At 35.9% G+C, this 21,489-nt stretch overlaps 1 protein-coding gene across 1 annotated transcript in view; it reads right to left on the reverse strand.

Moving 5' to 3' along the window:
- The window catches only part of LOC102179054 (sodium channel protein type 1 subunit alpha), a 145,486-nt gene that overhangs the window by 21,073 nt on the left and 102,924 nt on the right, over window positions 1–21,489 (reverse strand). Inside the window, 4 exon segments of the mRNA XM_013969228.2 lie at window positions 3,582–3,704; window positions 9,246–9,419; window positions 11,116–11,270; window positions 12,011–12,131. Of these exon segments, the coding sequence (XP_013824682.2) occupies window positions 3,582–3,704; window positions 9,246–9,419; window positions 11,116–11,270; window positions 12,011–12,131 (573 nt within the window).

Raw genomic sequence — 21,489 nt, forward strand, 5'->3', positions numbered from 1 at the left:
AATATAAAATCTTTTAAAAACCTAATGTCTTCATTTGTGTTGTGGGATTTACTTAAGGTAATTATTATTGAGAGATAAGATGTATCAATCATTCAAACAAAAATACTAATGTTTTCTCTCCCTCAGAAATAACTATCATCCTTGCACATTATCCCAAACTTTAAGAATCAATAAAATGTGGGGCTTCCCAGGTAGCTCACTGGTTAAGAACCTGCCTGCTAATACAGGAGAAACAGGAGATGTGAGTTTGATCCCTGGGTGGGGAAGATTCCCTGGAAGAGGAAATGGTGACCCACTCCAGTCTTCTTGCCTGGGAAATTCCATGGACAGAGGAGACTAGTGAGCTACAGTCCACGGGGTCGCAAAGAGTCAGACACAGCTGAGCACAGCACAGCAGTAGCAGATTCATTTTTATTTAGGTGTTCACTGTGCTGTCTTCTAAGACACTAAAAGGGGAGTTGGGAGTGATGTATTCTATGAAGTCAGTTTATGCATTAAATACTATCTTAATACACATGATATTTTATTTCTAGGTGGGTGTTCTTGTCTGTATAATTCAAATAAGTGGATCCTTTCAAATTTACTTTTCCTATTTAAAACACAAATCACATTTGCTCAGTCAACTCTATCTTAATATGTCATTGTTTTTTTGCATTTGGAAAATAACCCCTATAAACTTACACTTAATAAAACATGAGAATGATCACACAATCAATTCCAGTCTATGAAACCTGGGATTTTTACACTCCAGCATCTGCTCACACAGATCAAAAAGGCAAGAAGCCACTGTTGGTAACTTGATATTAATTTTCAGGACTCAGAGCAATGTAGAAAATAGCAAGGGTATTTTTAAATGACTCAAAGAGCATCACTCAACTTGACAAGTTAAAAATTTCATTCAACCATTCTGAACCAGGGTCCCCCCCATCACCAATCAGATAGATAATCTCCCCATAAATGGATAACTCGATATACACACATCTAATCAGATTCAGTGAAACTTAATAAGGATATTAACAGCTGGGCTTCAAATCCACAGAGGGTAAATTCACAAAAGGTATTTTTCTCAAAAGAAAGTAAAGGCATTTGAAAATAGGGGATTATAATGTAAATATTGTATTTTTATTACTGTGGTACAATAGTACCCCTCCCAACCCCTCCCTCATCCCACTACACAAAGTCACAGTGAAAGGTTGAAAGGAAGCAAAAGGGGTAATACAGTACCCATAATAAAGGGCTGAGGGGCGGAACCAGCGCTCCACCCCATCCAAGTTGGAGCAAGATTATCCTATACAAAATAGAAATATATAGTTTGTTATTAGTTAGAAATCTGATATGACAGAACAGTTGGTGTTACTTTTTGTATATGATGCTCTCTGTCTGTTTCCCTATCAATCAAGACTTGAGTTCTTTTGGAAAAAAAAAAAAAAAAAAGAAGATATTTAAGATTTCCTAGATAAGGAAAATGAAAATACAAAATGTATTTTACTCAAGTTATTCATGACATCAATTCACTCAGTTCAATTTTACAAGTTGAAAAATTTGGACTGGAAATTTGAAATACAATAAATGTTTCAAAGCTGTCAGCCAGAAATGTGCATAAAACATGCAAAACATAAAGGGCAAAGTGATGATAATTTATTTCTCACTTTCTAACTTCTTATCAAGCACTATACGACATGCTTTACTTGGTAATATTGCATTAAAGCACATGCTTTGAAAAAGCGACAAAACAATGAAAATAAAGAGTCTGATTTACGCTTTGACATAGCCATTGTGATTTTATGCTACTAGGGAAAAGAATAAAATGAGAGTTTCTGAATATATTCAAAGCTCACTTCTAAATTATAATCATCATTATTATTTCCATCCTCACCAGCATATATGTTTATATTTTTAACAAAGTCAAAAATTCCAAACACCAGAAACAAACACACACAAATAGAATCAATAATCAGGTCACTTTGTCTTTACAATGCCAAATATGTGTTGAAACCATCAGCCATTTTAGGGTTGTATACATGCTGTCATTATGAGGCAAGAACTATATTCATAAATGTGATCATTTAAATGATGAGTTCACTTCCTATCAGTATCTATAATGAGTTTATGTTTTTAAAACTTCAAGTTTCAAAATTTGGCTTCCCCTACAGCATAAAAAACATTATTGATCAAAATTATAGAGAAGGTCCTTTCTATAAAAATTAAAGGCCCACAGGGCCAGAATTGCTTCAGAAGTAAAGTGTTAAATATGAAAATGTCTGGCCTTTGGATTCATGGATTTAATCAACTTACAAAAGGTCAAACCTGAAATAATTATAAGAGCCTCAAATCTTTAGAACTGTTCAGATTTCAGAAAACTTTTCAAATGTGCATGCATGCTGAGTGGTTTCAGTCATATTCAAATCTTTGCAATTCTATGGACTTGTAGCCCATCAGGTTCATCTGTCCATAGGGATTCTCCAGGCAAGAATAGTGGATGGGTTGCCACTCCCTTCTCCAGGGGATCTTCCCAACCCAGGGACTGAATCCAGGTCTTAAGTCTCCTGCATCGGCAGGCGAGTTCTTTACCAGTAGCACCACCTGGGAAGCCCCTTTTCAAATGTGACTTCCAATCAAATGTTTTAAAAAAACATAAAAAAATCCTTTCAAGTAGAATATATAAAAATGATATTTTTCTCTATTTTAAGTGGAAAAAAAACTTTATTTTCACATATCCTGAAGAGAATTTCAGTAACATTTTAGTAAAAATGTGAGGATCTCATAAGACTGGTGCCTCAGATGGTAAAGAGTCTACCTGCAATGCAGACCTGGGTTCTATCCCTGGGTTCAGAAGATCCCCTGGAGAAGGGAATGGCAACCCACTCCTGTATTCTTGCCTGAAGAATCTCATGGGCAGAGGAGTCTGGCAGGCTACAGTCCATAAGGTCACAGAGAATTGGACATGACTAAAGCAACTTAGCACTTACATATAATCTTAAAGTCAATATGACTGTTTATATAGATTAAGATTAATACAGTTATAGGTTGAGGCTACATTAATATAACTTTTTTAAAACTTTGAAATTCACTTAACTTTTAATATCTACCCTTGAACATTTAAATTAGGCTAACTTTGGCATTGTACAGACAAAATTTTGACAACTTAAATTTTTTTCTTTTATATTTAGGCATGATTCATATTATTTTCAGTAAAACTCGTTGAACACAGTTTAGACCATCACAAATGAGAACCACATGATGTAGGATTTATTTTAGTTGATTATTATCATCATCATCATGACACATAGTACTTTAATATTGCATCTGCTTTTTTGTGTACAGGTTTGCAAGGAAACTCCCAAAATGGATTAAGAAATAGTCATTTTAATGAGCACAGCAGATAAATGATATTATATCATTTCAAAGGAGGCCTAAGTTCTCTTGCATATCACCTAGAAGTAAATATGCAACAGATAAAAAGATAAAGTAGCAATTTTGCAAGGATTTGCCATTCCTTTTGCATGCATGAGTTTTCCTTTTTTAAAATTTAGTGTAATTTTGGCTATATACAATACTTCATGTTCTTTCATGGTTCTTACCCTCATCCCTTCAAATCGTGATAAGGCTCTTAGAGGTCTCAGAGCTCTTAGTGTCCTGAGAGATTTGATGGCACCAAGTTCTGAGTAACCCAAGGCATTTGCTGTTAAACTGACCAATGAAACCTGAAAGCAGACAGAAATAAATGAATAAAAATAGAATTATTGCCATTCAATATCCAGTATTCTATAACACAATTATAATTTATTACAATTTTATTTTATTGAAGTATTGTGGCTCAGATGGCAAAGAATCTACCTGCAATGAATGAGACCTGGGTTCTAGCCCTGGGTTGGGAAGATCCCCTGGAGAATGGAATGGCTACCCACTCCAGCATTGCCTAAAGAATTCCGTGGACAGAGGAGCCTGGCAGGCTACAGTCCATGGGGTTACAAAGAGTTGGACAAGAGTGAGTGACTAACTTCCACAAGTGGTTTACTAAAAATATGTAAGCATTTATCTTCTGAATAATTATATATAAAATCTGTTAATTGTTCAGTTGAGTCGCTCAGTCATGTCCAACTCTTTGCGACCCCATGAATTGCAGCACGCCAGGCCTCCCTGTCCATCACCAACTCCCGGAGTTCACTCAGACTCACGTCCATTGAGTCAGTGATGCCATCCAGCCATCTCATCCTCTGTCCTCCCCTTCTCCTCCTGCCCCCAATCCCTCTCAGCATCAGAGTCTTTTCCAATGAGTTAACTCTGCATGAGGTGGCCAAAGTATTGGAGTTTCAGCTTTAGCATCATTTCCTCCAAAGAAATCCCAGGGCTGATCTCCTTCAGAATGGACTGGCTGGATGTGGAGAAGGCAATGGCACCCCACTCCAGTACTCTTGCCTGGAAAATCCCATGGACAGAGGAGTCTAGTGGGCTGCACTCCATGGGGTCGTTAAGAGTCGGACACGACTGAGCGAGTTCATGTTCACTTGTCACTTTCATGCGTTGGAGAAGGAAATGGCAACCCGCTCCAGTGTTCTTGCCTGGAGAACCCCAGGGACGGGGAGCCTGGTGGGTTGCCGTCTATGGGATCGCACAGAGTCGGACACGACTGAAGCGACTTAGCAGTAGCAGCAGCAATAAAATGTAAAAACTGCAATTTTATCAGAAAAGGCAAGCAATCGCTCAGTCCTGTATGACTCTTTGCAATCCCATGGACTGTAGTCTACCAGGCTTCTCTGTCCATGGGATTTTCCAGGCCAGAGTACTGGAGTGGGTTGCTGTTTCCTTCTCCAGGGAATCTTCCTGACCCAGGAATCGAACCCAGGTCTCCTGCATTGCAGGCAGACGCTTTACCCTCTGAACCACCAGGGAAGCCCAGTAATAAAATGTAAAAACTGCGATTGTATCAGAAAAGGCAAGCAATCTCTATCCTGTGTTGGTTGGTATTTTCAACTAATGATAATTGATACCCTCAGAAATTAATGCACTAAGTCACATTGTTTTGAGGTTGATTTTTTGACAGTGATTTTTTTGGTGTCTTGCTAATACTTTGTGTTTTCACTTGCCTAAAGTTTGCTGCTGCTGCTGCTAAGTCGCTTCAGTCGTGTCCAACTCTGTGCGATCCCATAGACTGCAGCCCACCAGGCTCCCCTGTCCCTGGGATTCTCCAGGCAAGAACACTGGAGTGGGTTGCCATTTCCTTTTCCAATGCAGGAAAGTGAAGAGTGAAAGTGAAGTCGCTGAGTCGTGTCTGACTCTTCGTGACCTCATGGACTGCAGCCCACCAGGCTCCTCTGTCCATGGGATTTTCCAGGCAAGAGTACTGGAGTGGGGTGCCATCACCTTCTCCGATAAATAATGTAACTTAAAAGTAATTCCATCATGAAATTTACTTAAATTTTTTAATACTAATTTAGAGCCTCCTGTCATGGTACTTGACCCAAAATGGCCAGTCAATATTTATTAAATAAACTAACTAAATTTTATTTGCATGAAATATGCAATAACTAAGAAATAAAATTTTAGTTGTCTAATTCTTTAAATAAAGACCAAAGCCCTGTATCCAAATAGAATTTTTTTGGTTTGAGAATAGAATATTGGATCGTTCCAAATAAACTAAACACTATTTTTGCAAAATCTTCTATATTTTAGTGTATCAAGTTGGCACTTTTTACTTTACCTGAGATGTGGTATAATTCCTTCTGTCTCTTTTTTAGAGTGATACACTGAACCTTAAGAAATAATTAAAATAGAACCTTGAAAAATGAAGGTATTATTGTTGCAAAACTACAAAATTCTCTATAGAATTATTTTCCTAAACTATTTTGGAAATGGCTATTAAAAACCAACTTACAATAACAAAATCACTATTCTTCCACTAAAAAGTTCAGACACGTAATAAGTATAATAAAGAAAAGTAAAGCTTAGAAATTTTCAAAAAGTTTAAATTACATTTAGATTTAAAGCCTAATTTGAAAGTTTTTGAGGAGTTGAAATATGAAATAACTTCTAGCGTTTGAAATATCAATAGCAGAAACTTTTTTCTCTTTGTGAAATGCTGAAGCAATTATTCATTTGAGGTTTCTTTTTTTAACTGAAGTATAGTTGATTTCAGTATTCTATTAGTTTCAAGTTTATAACATAGTAGCTCAAAATCTTTATAGATTATATTCCATTTAAAGTTATTATAAAGTATAGGCTATATTCCTTGTGCTATACAATATATCCTTGTGAGTGACTTACTTTATACATAGTGGTTTGTACCTCTTAATCCTCTACCCCATCTTGCCCTCCCCCATTCTGTCTCCTCACTGGTAACCACTAATTTGTTCTCTACAGTTGTGAAATCGGTTTCTATTTTGTTTTATTCACTAGTTTGCTTTATTTTGTAGATTTCACATTTAAGTGATAACCTACAGCACTTGTCTAACATTTCACTAAGCATAACAACTTCCAGGTCTATTCATGTTGTTACTTATAGCAAAAATCGCATTCTATTTCATGGCTGATTAGTATTCTATTTAGCAGTTTTATAAACCTTCTTTATCAGTTCATCTCTTGATGGATACTTAAGCTGCCTCCACATTTTGGTGATTGTAAATAATACTGCTATGAACATTGGGGTGCATGTACCATTTTAAATTAATGTCTTCATTTTCTCCAGATCTATACCCAGGAGCGGAATTGCTGGGTCATATGGTAGTTCTGTTTTTGTTTTTTTGAAGAAGCTCCATTCTCTTTTCTACAGTGACTGCACCAATTTACACTCCCACCAACAGTGTACAAGTTGTTCCCTTTTCTCCACGTGTTTTATTTGTGGCCCTTTTGATGATAGCCTCTCTGACAGGTGTGAGGCCATATCTCTTTGTGGTTTTGCTCATTTCCCTGATGATTAGTGATACTGAGCATCTTTTCATGTTCCTGTTGGCCATATGGATTTCCTCTTCAGAAAAATGTCTATTCAATTCTTCTGCCCATTTTCTAATTGGGACGTTTGCTTTTCGACGTTGAGTTGTATGAGCTATTTATGTATGTAGAATATGAGCCACTTATCACTCTTTTGAGGTTTTTTTTTTCCCTAATTTACTCATTTCTTAGTAATGTTAAGCTTTTCAAATAGCTCTGGATTTGCCTTTGTTCAACAGAATTAAAGAGATATTGCATGGCTCTTAGCTCTACAAATACTTTCCATAAGAAAATTGAGTAGTTCTGCTGGATTATCATTTTAGGAGAATAAAATGCCTATGAAGTCTGTGGTAGTTTGAAAATACATTTTGAAAGCTAAAAATATGCCAAACATAAAGCATGATGTTTGCCTTTAACAAATCTCAAAGACAGCTACTTGCTTTGGGCTGATGAAGTATTAATTGTTGAATATACCAACTCTGTGAAGGGCTATTGGTATATTATGGGCTTGCTGTAAATCTAGTTATGTTCTAGAGTAACTCCCATCACTGCATGAAGTAGAGTTTTTTCACTATTCCCCATACATCTTATTTTCTATAATTTAGTTACAAGCTATATAATCTACTCTTTAAAAATATCCTTTGCGAAAATCAAAAAGAATTTTTTTCTTCTCTTTTTTTAAATTTGTAGCACATTTTATTTATTTTTTTAATTAATTAATTATTATTATTATTTTTTTACTTTGCAATATTGTATTGGTTTAGCCATACTTCAACATGAATCTGCCACGGGTGTACACATGTTCCCCATCCTGAACCCCCCTCCCTCCTCCCTCCCCGTACCATCCCTCTGGGTCATCCCAGTGCACCAGCTCCAAGCACCCTGTATCCTGCATCGAACCTAGACTGGTGATTCATTTCTTATATGATATTATACATGTTTCAATGCCATTCTCCCAAATCATCCCACCCTCTCCCTCTCCCACAGAGTCCAAAAGACTGTTTTATACATCTGTGTCTCTTTTGCTGTCTTGCATACAGGGTTATCATTACCATCTTTCTAAATTCCATATATATGCATTAGTATGTTGTATTGGACCCATCACTTCATGGGAAATAGATGGGGAAACAGTGGAAATAGTGTCAGACTTTATTTTCTTGGGCTCCAGAATCACTGCAGATGGTGATTGCAGCCGTGAAATTAAAAGACGCTTACTCCTTGGAAGAAAAGTTATGACCAACCTAGATAGCATATTCAAAAGCAGAGACATTACTTTGCCGACTAAGGTCCGTCTAGTCAAGGCTATGGTTTTTCCAGTGGTCATGTATGGATGTGAGAGTTGGACTGTGAAGAAGGCTGAGTGCCGAAGAATTGATGCTTTTCAACTGGGGTGTTGGAGAAGACTATTGAGAGTCCCTTGGACTGCAAGGAGATCCAACTAGTCCATTCTGAAGGAGATCAACCCTGGGATTTCTTTGGAAGGAATGATGCTAAAGCTGAAACTCCATTACTTTGGCTACCTCATGCGAAGAGTTGACTCATTGGAGAAGACTTTGATGCTGGGAGGGATTGGGGGCAGGAGGAGAAGGGGACGACAGAGGATGAGATGGTTGGATGGCATCACTGACTCGATGGACCTGAGTCTGAGTGAACTCTGGGAGTTGGTGATGGACAGGGAGGCCTGGCGTGCTGTGATTCATGGAGTCGCAAAGAGTCAGACATGACTGAGTGACTGAACTGAACTGAACTGAGCTGAATACTGTATTGGTGTTTTTCTTTCTGGCTTACTTCACTCTGTATAATCAGCTCCAGTTTCATCCACCTCATTTGAACTGATTCTTAAAAAACTGACAGTAGCTTCCACCATCATCCCTGGTTTGTTTGTTTACTGAGTGCCTCTAACTCTCATGTACTAATATGATCATTTTATAGCGTCAGGAGCCAAGTAACTTAGTGACACACAAAATCAGTGGTGGGGCTGGGATTCAAACTCAACTGTGTTTGAATCATAATATTAATAAAAGTAACTTAAACATCATATCCTATTTCACCATTCTCTCTACAAACTTCTGATGTTTTTCCCCCAGCTTTTTATCTTAGATAACCACCATAAATCCCATCCTCCCAATGCTAAATCAGTACTAAATTAGCTTATTTATTACAAAAACTTCACTCTTATTCAGTGAATTAGTTTAGTGTCTATTAAGTAGCATATCCTGTCAACATAACAGAGTGATCAAAGATTCACTGTTTTGGAATTAGTTTATAAACAAGACAAGATACCTTGAATGAAAGACAAAAATATGGAGGATACTTACATCAACAATTAAGAAGTCTAGCCAACACCAGGCATTGGTGAAATATGTTTGATAGCCATATGCCACCCATTTTAGAAGCATTTCCAGAATGAAAATGTAAGTGAAAACCTTGTCAGCATATTCCAACATTGTTTTGATCGTCTTTCGCTGGTCAATATATATATCCTCAAATGCCTACAAAAAAAGTTATGTATTTCAGTTTTCTGAAACTTTTATGCTACAGCTATTATAGGCTGTTTTCCCTGATTACATAGTTTTTCCTGATTTTCATATACATATAGGGTAGAGGAAAAGTAGCTATTGATGTTTTTTTTTTTTTTTCCTTTCAAAGATCTTTTAATGAATCAGGAGAAAAGTTATGCTCTCTATTGATCTAACTAAAAGGAAGAAATAAAAGCATAACTCTAAGGAATTAAAGTGACTTGTTCAGGAAATAGTTGTTAATGTCACGTCTTGATGCTGGTATCCCAACTTGAAGTTCTTTATTTTCTTTGTTTCATATCTTTTGCCTCCTCCTGTTAGCCTCTTTATTTTTTCCACAGAAAGGAGGTTGAAGAAATAAAAAGGCCTATATTTTTCATAAAGCAGAAATTATAATTGATCAATACATCATCTAATTTTACTATACATTGAGTTCATTTGTCCCCTTCATTTTGTTGACAGTTTATGTTTATCAGCAAAGATATGGTGTAACAAAGATGGTGGGATGAAATTCCTTCTCATTTAAACTATAATATGTATTCTTTTTCTAATATGAACCTCAATGATACTTTATATCTAAGTCTGTATTCATTTAAATGGTAAAAAAAACCTATTTCTTATCTAAAGTAGCATGTAGATAAAATTTATTTCATCAGAGAAATATGCAGAAAAATATAGGCCTGTGTTAGAATCATACATTTTTAAGTTAAATAAACCTAAGTTATTGTGTTTCAGTTAAGTACTGTATCATCTTTCCATCTCTGTCTGTCTGTCTACATCTATTTTATGGCTTAAGTAGTCTATTTGTGTTAGCATTTTCCTAAAGTGCTATCTATGTGCTATACTTTACATTTTTGTAAATGATTTTTACATAAATAGAAATTGATTCTGATAAAATGAACACTTTTATACACAGAGAAACCAATCCTTAAATGATTACTTAGGCGCACTGCCCAGTATTTATTGTTACCAATGTTCACTGGTTTTGGAATAACAAGAGAACACTGGATGCATTTCAAAAAGGACAGAGAAGTGGTCTCTAAGGACTTATCAACTGTCCATAAGGAGATAACAATAATATAATTCATAAACAAAATTCATCAGAACATAGAAATTATATTAACATATATACCCAACCACAGGACTTTAACTACTCTGTATTATCATGCTTACTTTGTTGTTAAAATATGAGTAATTAAATGCTCATGTCCTTTGACTATCATGAATAAATTAGACAGATTTTTCTGGATTACTTAATAATAAAATGAAAATTAATAACTAGTTAATTAGAAATGTGTATATATATAATAAAAGTAAATGCAGAGCTGCATAGTTATACATTGTCTATAGTCTGGAAGATATGAAGTGGTGTTACTAAAAATGCCCTGGAGATAGGTAGAAAGATATGAGTGGATGGGTGGGTGGATGGATGGATATAGTGATGTATGCATGTTTAAGGAAGAAGTCATAAATAGAGATAAAAGTTCTGGGGTTATCAAACAGACATTAATGGCTGATTCCATGGAAATGGAAATAGCTATACAATGAGGGTTCAGGAAAAAGAATGCATTGGATAGTAAAAGAATGCAACAGAAAGGATTAATAAGTCATCAGTATTAGGTGATTCTAAAACTTAGTATTATGGCACTTTTGCTTAGTATTCACTCACCAGTGCACCACTGCTAAGGAGAATCATGAAAACAATGAAGGTCTCAAACCAGTTATGTTCAACTATGCGGAAACACGTTCTTCTCAGATTCCACCATTGTTTTCCTCTCCCTTCTTCCACACTGATTTGACAACATTTGAATCTTTGCACACAGCCTGCAAATATAATGTTAAAACAGGAGCAGATAAATAACTTCTCCTGCTTCAGTGATACCCTTTGGCATGTTCTGGATTCATATTCTCATGACTATTGCCATCTCCATCTTGCTGGGCTAACTCTGTAAGCCTAGGGTAGTAGGAACACATGCATTAGTGATGTGAAATTGTGAAAACTATTCAGCCCCTTATTTCCATGGGAAATACTAATCATGGAGAAAACAAAGCAATAAGTATGGATTTATTGTCCATACTGCACCAGACTCAACTAGGTACTGTGCAGGGATCAGGAATAGGGCAGCGCTTATTTCCTGTTCCACCCAAGTATTGGAAACTGCTGTTTTCACGGAAAAAAATATGCTTGCAATTCATTTGATAATAATATAAAAATTATTTTTAAAGCAAATGTTGTGTATGAGAATTTTGACTAATGTTTAAGATGCTGACTTCTTGCAAAATCACCATTTTATCTGAAAAATTATAAATTAGTCATTCATTCTGACTACATTAAATGATCTGTTCTCCATGTTCATGGTTCCTTACACATGGCAGGTATAACCAAAATATAATGAGAGATTTTACATATGTTAGCTTATTAGAAGTAATTAAAATAGATTGACTACAATGTACTGCTCTATTCTGAGTTGTCCATTTTGGATGATCAACAGCTTTAAAAAAAGAAAAAAAAACAACAACTGCACTCTATAAATGTAAGATTAACATGAAGGTCATTTTTTTACCTTCAGTGAAACAGGCTTCAGGTTCAAGGGTTTCCTCGGGTTCCACTACAGGCTGTTCCTCGGCAGGTGCTCCAATGTCCACAGTGCTACCTTCAGATGAACTACTGCTTTCATTAAGCTTCTGACCATGAGATGGACATAAAAAGTAAATCACTTTAGTTTGGTCACTAAGAAATAGTCCAGCAAGAATACTATGAACTGATTTTGGATTCTCCTTGAAATAAAGCGATTTTTAAGATTAGAGCAAAAGAGTGATTGAATAAGAGGAAGAAATAAGAAAATAATCTATGGTAATCAGATTATATAAGGTATATTAAGATTCTTATATATCTTATATATAATATATATAAGATTATATAAGGTATATATATTAAGGTATAAGAAAATAATCACTATAATTTGCAGTGTATGAAATCAGATTTCTATATTTTAAAGTTACAAATGGCTATTGAAAATATGTACTAAGCAAACCACTGTCTTATGAATTAGAAAAGAGCCAAAAGGAAGATTGAGGGAGGAGGAGGTAGTATAATTGGTATCATTTTAGAGATGATAAAATTAAGGCTTAGACAGGTTAAGTAACTTGTCTAATGTCATGTAACCAGTAAATGAGAAAACCAAGATTTGAATTATTCCTGACCCCAATGTCCATCCCCTGTCTTCTGTGCAACTACACTGTTTCTGAAATAAGAGAAACAGTATATTCACATGCTTATAATTCTATAATCCATATGAAAAATCCCAAGGTGAGTCTAACAGATGAAGAGAATCTATAATTCAATCTTGAAGTGACACAAAAACAAAAACATCTATCCATAATGTAAAGCAATAGTGGAATTTTACAATGATATAAATATTCAGTATCTTCATGGAAATAATTTCATCAGATGCAAAAAACTAACCTTTGGGTAGTTGTAGACATGAGTTCCTGTTTAATCTTTGTTTACAGTAATTCTTCCAAATGAATTAAACACTTGTTAGAAAACAAATGGCATAATAGTAACTTAAGCGCAAGCAATAATAAAACATTTTGGTATAATATTACTTTAACTCAGAGAAATTTTTTACAAGTACTACTTGAAAAGTCTTTAAAATTTTGAGGCAAATCCTGTTCTTGCTTATCATAGTTCTTCACACATAGTGCCAAATATCAGACTCCATATCAAACTTTGTATCCGTTAGTAAATATCATTATTGGTTACCCAGACTTCAGTTTTTCAATTAGCAACTGTGAGTACTAAGATGAAAAGATGTGAACCTAAAATAATATAAAATCAATTTGTTTATGTCTATTGCTTGCCACACTAAATATCCTCCTCTGTTGTGTCCTGCCTGTGCTGTTGTTCAGTTGCTAAGTCATGTCTGACTCTTTGCAACCCCATGAACTGCAGCACGCCAGGCTTTCCTGTCCATCTCCCAGAGCTTGCTCAAACTCATGTCCATAGAGCTGGTGATGCCATCCAATCATCTCATCCTCTGTCGTCCCCTTCTCCTCCTGCCCTCAACCTTTCCCAGCATCAGGTTCTTTTCCAATGAGTCAGTTCTTAGCATCAAGTGACCAAAGTATTGGAGCTTCAGCTTCAGCATCAGTCTTTCTAATGAATACTCAGGGTTGATCTCCTTTAGGACTGACTGGTTTGATCTCCTTGCAGTTCAAGGGACTCTCAAAGAGCCTTCTTCAGCACCAAATTTAAAAAGCATCAATTCTTCAGAGCTCAGACTTCTTTATGGTCCAACTCTCACATTCATACTTGACTACTAGAAAAACCATAGCTTTAACTATATAGATCTTTGTTGGCAAAGTGATGTCTCTGCTTTTTAATATGCTGTGTCTTGCCTAGATGATGATAAAATAAATTGATACTTTTTTCTTGGTGTATAGTTACTCCAGGTCTTACTGGGTCATACTTTCTTCAGATGAGAGCTGTTGCCAGTGTACTCATCTTTATTCTTGAGATGGGCAAAATAAATGACAGAATGGTATGGACATAACAGAAGCAGAAGACATTAAGAAGAGGTGGCATGAAGACACAGAAGAAATGTACAAAAAATGGTCTTAATGACCCAGATAACCACAATCGTATAATCATTCACCTAGAGCCAGACATTCTAGAGTGTGAAGTCAAGTGGGCTTGAGGAAGCATCATAATGAATAAAACTAGTGGAAGTGATGGAATTCCAGCTGAGCTATTTCAAATCTAAAAGATGATGCTATGAAAGTGCTGCAGTCAATATGCCCAGCAAATTTGGAAAACTCAGTAGTGGCCACAGGACTGGAAAATGTCAGTTTTCATTCCAGTCCCAAAGAAGGGCAATGCCAAAGAGTGTTCAAACTACCACACAATTGTGCTCATCTCACATGCTCACAAAGTAATGCTCAAAATTTTTCAAGCTAGGCTTTAACAGTACATGAACCAAAAACTTTCAGGCGTACTAGATGAATTTGGGAAAGGCAGAGGAACCAGAGATCGAATTGCCAACATTCGCTGGATCATAGAAGAGCAAGGGAATTCCAGAAAAACATCTGCTTCGTTGACTATGCTAAAGCCTTTAACTATGTAAATCACGACAAACTGTGGAAAATTCCGAAAGAGATAGGAATACCAGACCATCTTACCTTCCTCCTGAGAAATCTGTATGCAGGTCAAGAAGCAACACTGAGAACAGGACGTGGAACAATGGACTGGTTCCAAATTGGAAAAGGAGTATATCAAGGCTGAATATTGTCACCCTGCTTATTTAACTTCTATGCAGAATACATCATGCAAAATGCTGGGCTGAATGAAGCACAAGCTGGAATCAAGCTTGCTAGAGTATCAATAATCTCAGATATGCAGATGACGCCACCCTTATGGCAAAAAGCAAAGAGGAACTAAAGAGCTTCTTAATGAAGGTGAAAGAGAAGGGTGAAAAAGTTGGCTTAAAATTCAGCATTTAAAAAACTAAGATCATGGCATCTTGTCCCCCATCAATTCATGGCAAATAGATGGGGAAACAATGGAAACTGTGACAGACTTTATTTTCTTGGGCTCCAAAAATCACTGCAGACAGTGACTGCAGCCATGAAATTAAAAGACTCTTGCTCCTTGGAAGAAAATCTATGACAAACCTAGGAAGTATATTAAAAAGCAGAGACATCACTTTGCAGACAAATGTCTGTCTAGTCAAAGCTATGGTTTTTCCAGTAGTCATGTACAAAGGTGAGAGTTGAACCATAAAGAAGGCTGAACACTGAAGGGTTGATGCTTTTAAACTGTGCTGTTGGAGAAGACTCTTGAGAGTCATTTGGACAGCAAGGAGATCAAACCAGTTAATCCTAAAAGAAATCAACCCTGAATATTCATTTGAAGGACTGATGCTGAAACTGAAGCTTCAATATTCTGACCACCTGATGCAAAGTGCTGATTCATTGGAAAAGACTCTGATGCTGGGAATAATTGAGGGCAGAAGAAGCGGGCCACAGAGGATAAGTTGGTTGGATGGCATCACTGACTCAATGGATATGAGTTTGAGCAAACTGGGAATTAGTGAAGAACAGGGAAGCCTGGTGTGCTGCAGTTCCATGGGGTTGCAAAGAGCTGGACACAACTGAGTGGCTGAACAACATTCTTAAGAATATTCTTAAAAATTAGCTACTCTTGTTTTAAAATCAAGCTTTATAATATTACCAGTTATTAAACTTCAAGGTATAATCCCCCTTTAATGCATACAGTTTGGAATCAATCTGGAAGAAATTTTAAAAGGATATAAAAGATGATTAAATGACCATTATTAGTATTACAATGGAAGATATGCTCTTAGAAAGTTCCCAGGTTTACACAGGTGATCCTTTAGATGTTTATAAATTAATTTCCAAACACAATTTAAGCAATATAAGTATATCCCATGGTTTGTTTGGACTATGGTAAGAAAGCAGAAGTGTGTCTAGCGTCACTGAAACTCAACCTATATCAATTAAAGGCATGACTTCTTTTTCCTCTCTTAAATGTACTGTTTAAACTAAGTTCCTGATTCTGTTTGAAATATCTCTTAGCACCTAGACTCAAAATCATCTTGCCTACTCTTATTTCAAATAATGACAGTGAAGTCAAATTTAGTTATACTTTTGAAATACTCTGCTCAGTTTCATCTTCCTGATTCCTAGGAATGCTCTGTTCACCGTTGTCACTTCTGTTTTGGACAGCTATAAATAATAAATTCACCATTTATTCTAGCCTTACCTAATACTAGACCCTTGTGAACCACAAAGGCCTGAATTATGCTAGTTACCCAATAAATATTTGGTGAATGAATGAGTGCCTGTACTGAGAAGTTTCTGTCTCCAGCTTGGCTTTCCAAGCAAATTTCCCAGATCTATCTTTCACAAAAGCTGTAATTTAGTCACGGTGAACTTCTTTAATGTTCTCTGGCTTTTAGTAATATAGTGGTTTTTGCCCATCATTTTGGATGAATAGTAAGTATTCTATCCTCACCCACTTTATCTGCACAACACTTTGGGCACAGACTGCTTTTTATCTAGCCCACCTCCATGCTAATTGACTTACCAAATTAACAATGCTTGGCATTTTCACTGTAAAACACAATGACTGATACCAGTAATATGCTATTTTCTCAGGAGGTTGGCTATACTGTAGTACATCTCTGCTTCCACCTGGTGAGTTGTATGCTTATCAAAAATAAGCTGTTTGTTTTCAAATCAATCTGTACTATTGTAAATTAATATATTATAATTATGGAATTTACTCTTGCATAATGTGACAAAATGAGTTTGAAAACAAAGTTACTGTATTCATAAAAACTAAATTGAAATCATTGGATAAAATTAATAAAGGCAAATCCCTCAAACACATACAAACACATAAAAGCTTGTTGAAGTTGCTATATAATGCAGAGAACACAATCTGGTGCTCTGTGGTGACCTAGAGTGGTGGGATGGGGGTAAGGAGGGGGGTTTAAGAAGGAGGGATATATGTATAATTATGGCTGATTCACATTGCTGTGGAGAAGGAAGTGGCAACCCACTGTAGTACTCTTGCCTGGAAAATCCCATGCACAGAGGAGCCTGGTAGGCTGCAGTCCATGGGGTCGCGAAGAGTCAGACACAAGTAAGTGACTTCACTTTCACTTTTCACGTTCATGCATTGGAGAAGGAAATGGCAACCCACTCCAGTGTTCTTGCCTGGAGAATCCCAGGGACGGGGGAGCCTGGTGGGCTGCCGTCTATGGTGTCGCACAGAGTCAGACACAACTGAAGCGACTTAGAGCAGCAGCAGCAGCAGCACATTGTTGTATGGCAGAAACCAACAACGTTGTAAAGCAATTTTCTTCCAATCAAAAAACAAATTAAAACATAGCTTGTTGTAAAATTAGGTGTGAATAGGTTATTTTTAAAAAGGGTATGCTGTTGTTGTTCAGTTGCCCAGTCATGTCCGACTCTTTGCAACCCCGTGGACTGCAGCACATCAGGCCTCCCTGTCCCTCACCATCTCCTGGAGTTTGCCCAAGTTCATGTTCATTGCATTGGTGGTGCCATCCAGCCATTTCATCCTCTGATGCCCTCTTCACCTTCTGCTCTTAATCCTTCCCTGCATCAGGGACTTTTCCAATGAGTCATCTGTTCACATCAGATGACAAAAATACTGGAGTTTCAGCTTCAGCATCAGTCTTTCCAGTGAATATTTAGGGTTGATTTCCCTTAAGATTGACTGGTTTGACCTCCTTGCTGTCCATGGGACTTTCAGGAGTCTTCTCCAGCACCACAGTGTGAAAGCATCAATTCTTTGGCATTCTGCCTTCTTTACGGTCTAGCTCTCACAACTGTACATGACCACTGGGAAGACCATAGCCCTAACGATATAGATCTTTGTCAGCAGAGTAATGTCTCTGCTTTTCAACACAATGTCTAGGTTTGTCTTCACTTTCCTGCCAAGAAGCAATAATCTGATTTCATGGCTGCAGTCATCATCTGCAGTGATTTTGGAGCCCAAGAAAGAGGAAATCTGATACTACTTCTACCTTTTTCCCTTTTATTTGCCATGAAGTAATGGGGGTGGATCCCATGATCTTAGTTTTTCTAATATTTAGTCTTAAGCCAGTTTTTCACTCTCCTCCTTCACACTCCTCATGAGTCTCTTTAGTTCCTCTTCCCTTTCTGCCATTAGAGTGGTATCATCTGCATATTTGAGGTTGTTGATGTTTCTCCTGTCTATCTTGATTCCAGCTGGTAACTCATGCAGCCTGGCATTTCTCATGATGTATCCAACATATAAGTTAAATAAACAGGGTAACAGCATGCAGCCCTGTCATACACTTTTCTCGGTTGTAAACCAATGAGTTGTTTTATACAAGGTTCTAACTGTTGCTTCTTGGCCCAAATACAGGTTTCTCAGAAAACAAGTAAGATGGTCTGGTATTCCCATCTTTCTAAGAGCTTTCCACAGTTTGTCATGAAAAGCTCCCTAAGAGCTTTTCACAGTCAAAGGCTTCAGCGTAGTTGATGAAAGAGAAAGAAATGTTTTTTTCTGAAATTACCTTGCTTTCTCTATAATCTAACAAATGCTGGCAATTTGATCTCTAGTTCCTCTTCCTTTTTTAAACCCAGCTTGGACATCTGGAAGTTCTTGGTTCCCATAATGCTGATGCCTAGCATGCAAGATTTTAAGTATGTCCTTACTAGCATGGGTGATGAGTGATGAGGATTGACCTTTTCCAGTCCTGTAGCCACTGCTGGGTCTTCCAGATTTGCTGATATAACGAATGCAAAACCTTGATGACATCATCCTTTAGGGATCTAAATAGCTCTGCTGGAATTTCATCGCATCCACTAGTTTGATTAAAAACAGTGTTTCTTAAGGTCCACTTGACTTCGCATTCTAGACAGAATGTCTGGCTTTGGATGACTAACCACACCATTGTAATATATGGGGTATAAATTTCTGGAACGATGCTAAATTCAGGTTGCTTTATAAAGTTCTTTATAATCTTTGTCTTCTGAAAAAACCTAAACTAGAATCATAGAGGATGAATTACAGATATAGCTCATAATAAGCAATGATGTAGAACTTGAAACAATGATCTCAGGCTAGAACAAGAGGCCCAAAGAGATATTTTAATGTAAGTATGTATCGTTTTTCAAAATGAAGCAGTTTAATATTTGGGATCCAGAAGGAGTTTGCATGCATGTTAGGAATGGGACATGATTACAAATTAGATTTTTAAATTTAGCATTCGTATATGGTTTAAATATGCCCCTAAAACAACATTTTGCAAAAGAAGCCTGGTAAGCCACACCCTGGCTGACCCCTTTGATAGACCCTGATTCTCACACTAGTGAGGGAAACTTGGCCCAACTTTAAATCATACTGACATCAGATAAAGTGACATGTGAATGTTAGAAAAAACCAACCACAGGCAAGTGGACTCAGGCCAGCTAATCTACTCTAGATAAACTATGCTACCACAAGAAAAATCTTAGTGTTTTTCCTTTAAGTTTGTACTTAATGGAAATAAATAGAATTAGTGTGGAAAAGAAAGACCTACAAAGCTGATACAGAAGAGACTGAGCTGAGAAGCGTGCCTAGACAGTGCAGAGGAGGCAGCAAGGGCTTTGCTTGATGAGCCTAATAAAGAACGTTAGTAGGTAAATTTGAAACTAAAAAATAAGTAACAAATGTATTAAACAAAAATAGATTAAATAACAACATTAATAAATTGATGAGCTTGTTGAGTCATTGGCATCATCTTAGGATCCTGCTGATAATACTAAAGTTCGTATGTTTTATTGATTTTTTTCCCTAAGAACCACCTACTACACTAATATCATCAGCTATATTAATTTCTCTTTATTCATGTACCCTTTGTTTTGTTGTTCTATTTCTAATTTCTCAAATTAAGTTCTATGTCATGTTCTTTCATCCGTTCTTGGTTATCTTTGTTAACAGTGAGATATTCAGAGGGTGTTTGGTCCAATTTCATAGATTTTTGAGAGAAAAAGTTCTTATTTTCTAAACAGTTGTTTAGCTATTTTCTTTTCTACTTAACCCAACATTTGCTTGGGAGGAAACTCTTAAATCCTCAAATAGTTATATTTTTTCTGTTATTTTATTATTAATTTCTAGTTTAACTGCATTGTGATTAGATAATAACCCTATATGACATCTTCTATCTTGAATTTATTGGTGTAATAACCCTACAATGTCTGCTTGTTTGAATTTATTGAGGCTTACATTGAAACCCAGTACATTATTAATTTAGATAAATACACCATGGGCCATTGAAAATTAGAATTCTCTGTACATATAGTTTTTCTAGATAACAAATATTTATAACATTTTACTATTTATATTATTCAAATGATTGACATCCTTATTTTTCTTTGATTCATCAAAGACCAAAAGGATAGTATTAAAACTCTCACAACCATTACGCTTTTTCAGTGTATTTTTATATTTATCATTGTTGAAATCAAAGATAATATGGTTCTGAATCCTTTATTTGGTTGGAGTAAAAACACTATTACTCAAAAAGGGTTAGGAAAAGATTTTTAGATCTGATATATTAATTCAGATAAACATGAGATATGAATTCAGATAAACTACTAAATAAGTTGGATAACAACAAAAATAAAATTTTCAAATAAGAACTTGTATTGATTTTAAAACCAATAAAACAATTAATTTTTCCTTTTTTGTTCTTACATTGACCCTCACTTTTATTTTGAAATTCATCATTCACATAATAAAGCAATTGGTTCTCATGATCTTTGGGATTAATAGACTATTTTAAGTATTGAGTTTTATGTTTATTAATCCATTAATTGACCTTTAATTTACTCATTTCCAATTGTGCTAGTTCATTTTTTCACATGTAACTCTTAGTGGCTCAATTCTATACTGACTTATTGTCCATGTATATTTGGCAGGATGACAATAAGTGAACAGAGAGAATGAAAGAACTGCATCGCATCTGAAGCATCCACTTTGCCTTGTACACAAGGGCATTTAATAACCACTTAATAACTATAATCCTGATGGGAAGAGCATTTTTCCTCCTCAGTGGATTTATGCAACATTTCTTGCTTTTTAAAAAATATTTTCTACTATAGCAAATGATTTTGACCTTGAGGGTGAAGCAAAACAAAGCAAAGCAAATAGTACTCTCCACAATATTTCTTTGAGTAAGTGATCACATTTTTTTCGGTTATTGTTCTCTGACTCGACCTTAGGATGTTTATACTGTTATTTTAGACTTGGTTTGTTACAAGGAGCCTATTTATAGGGTGTAATAGAATTTCAATTTATAATACAATAAAATATTTTAAAAATAAATCTGGAATTTAAGGGTCAAAAGGATACAGAATATGTATATAATACATGTATTTTTTATTTTTGAAAAAAATATTTTAAAAGCTGGCATATACTATTTTAAAGGTGAGAATTTTACTGTTATTATATGTATTCATATTAACATATATTTAAGAT

This window comes from Capra hircus, chromosome 2, assembly GCF_001704415.2.
Source record: "Capra hircus breed San Clemente chromosome 2, ASM170441v1, whole genome shotgun sequence".
Lineage (NCBI taxonomy): Eukaryota > Metazoa > Chordata > Mammalia > Artiodactyla > Bovidae > Capra > Capra hircus.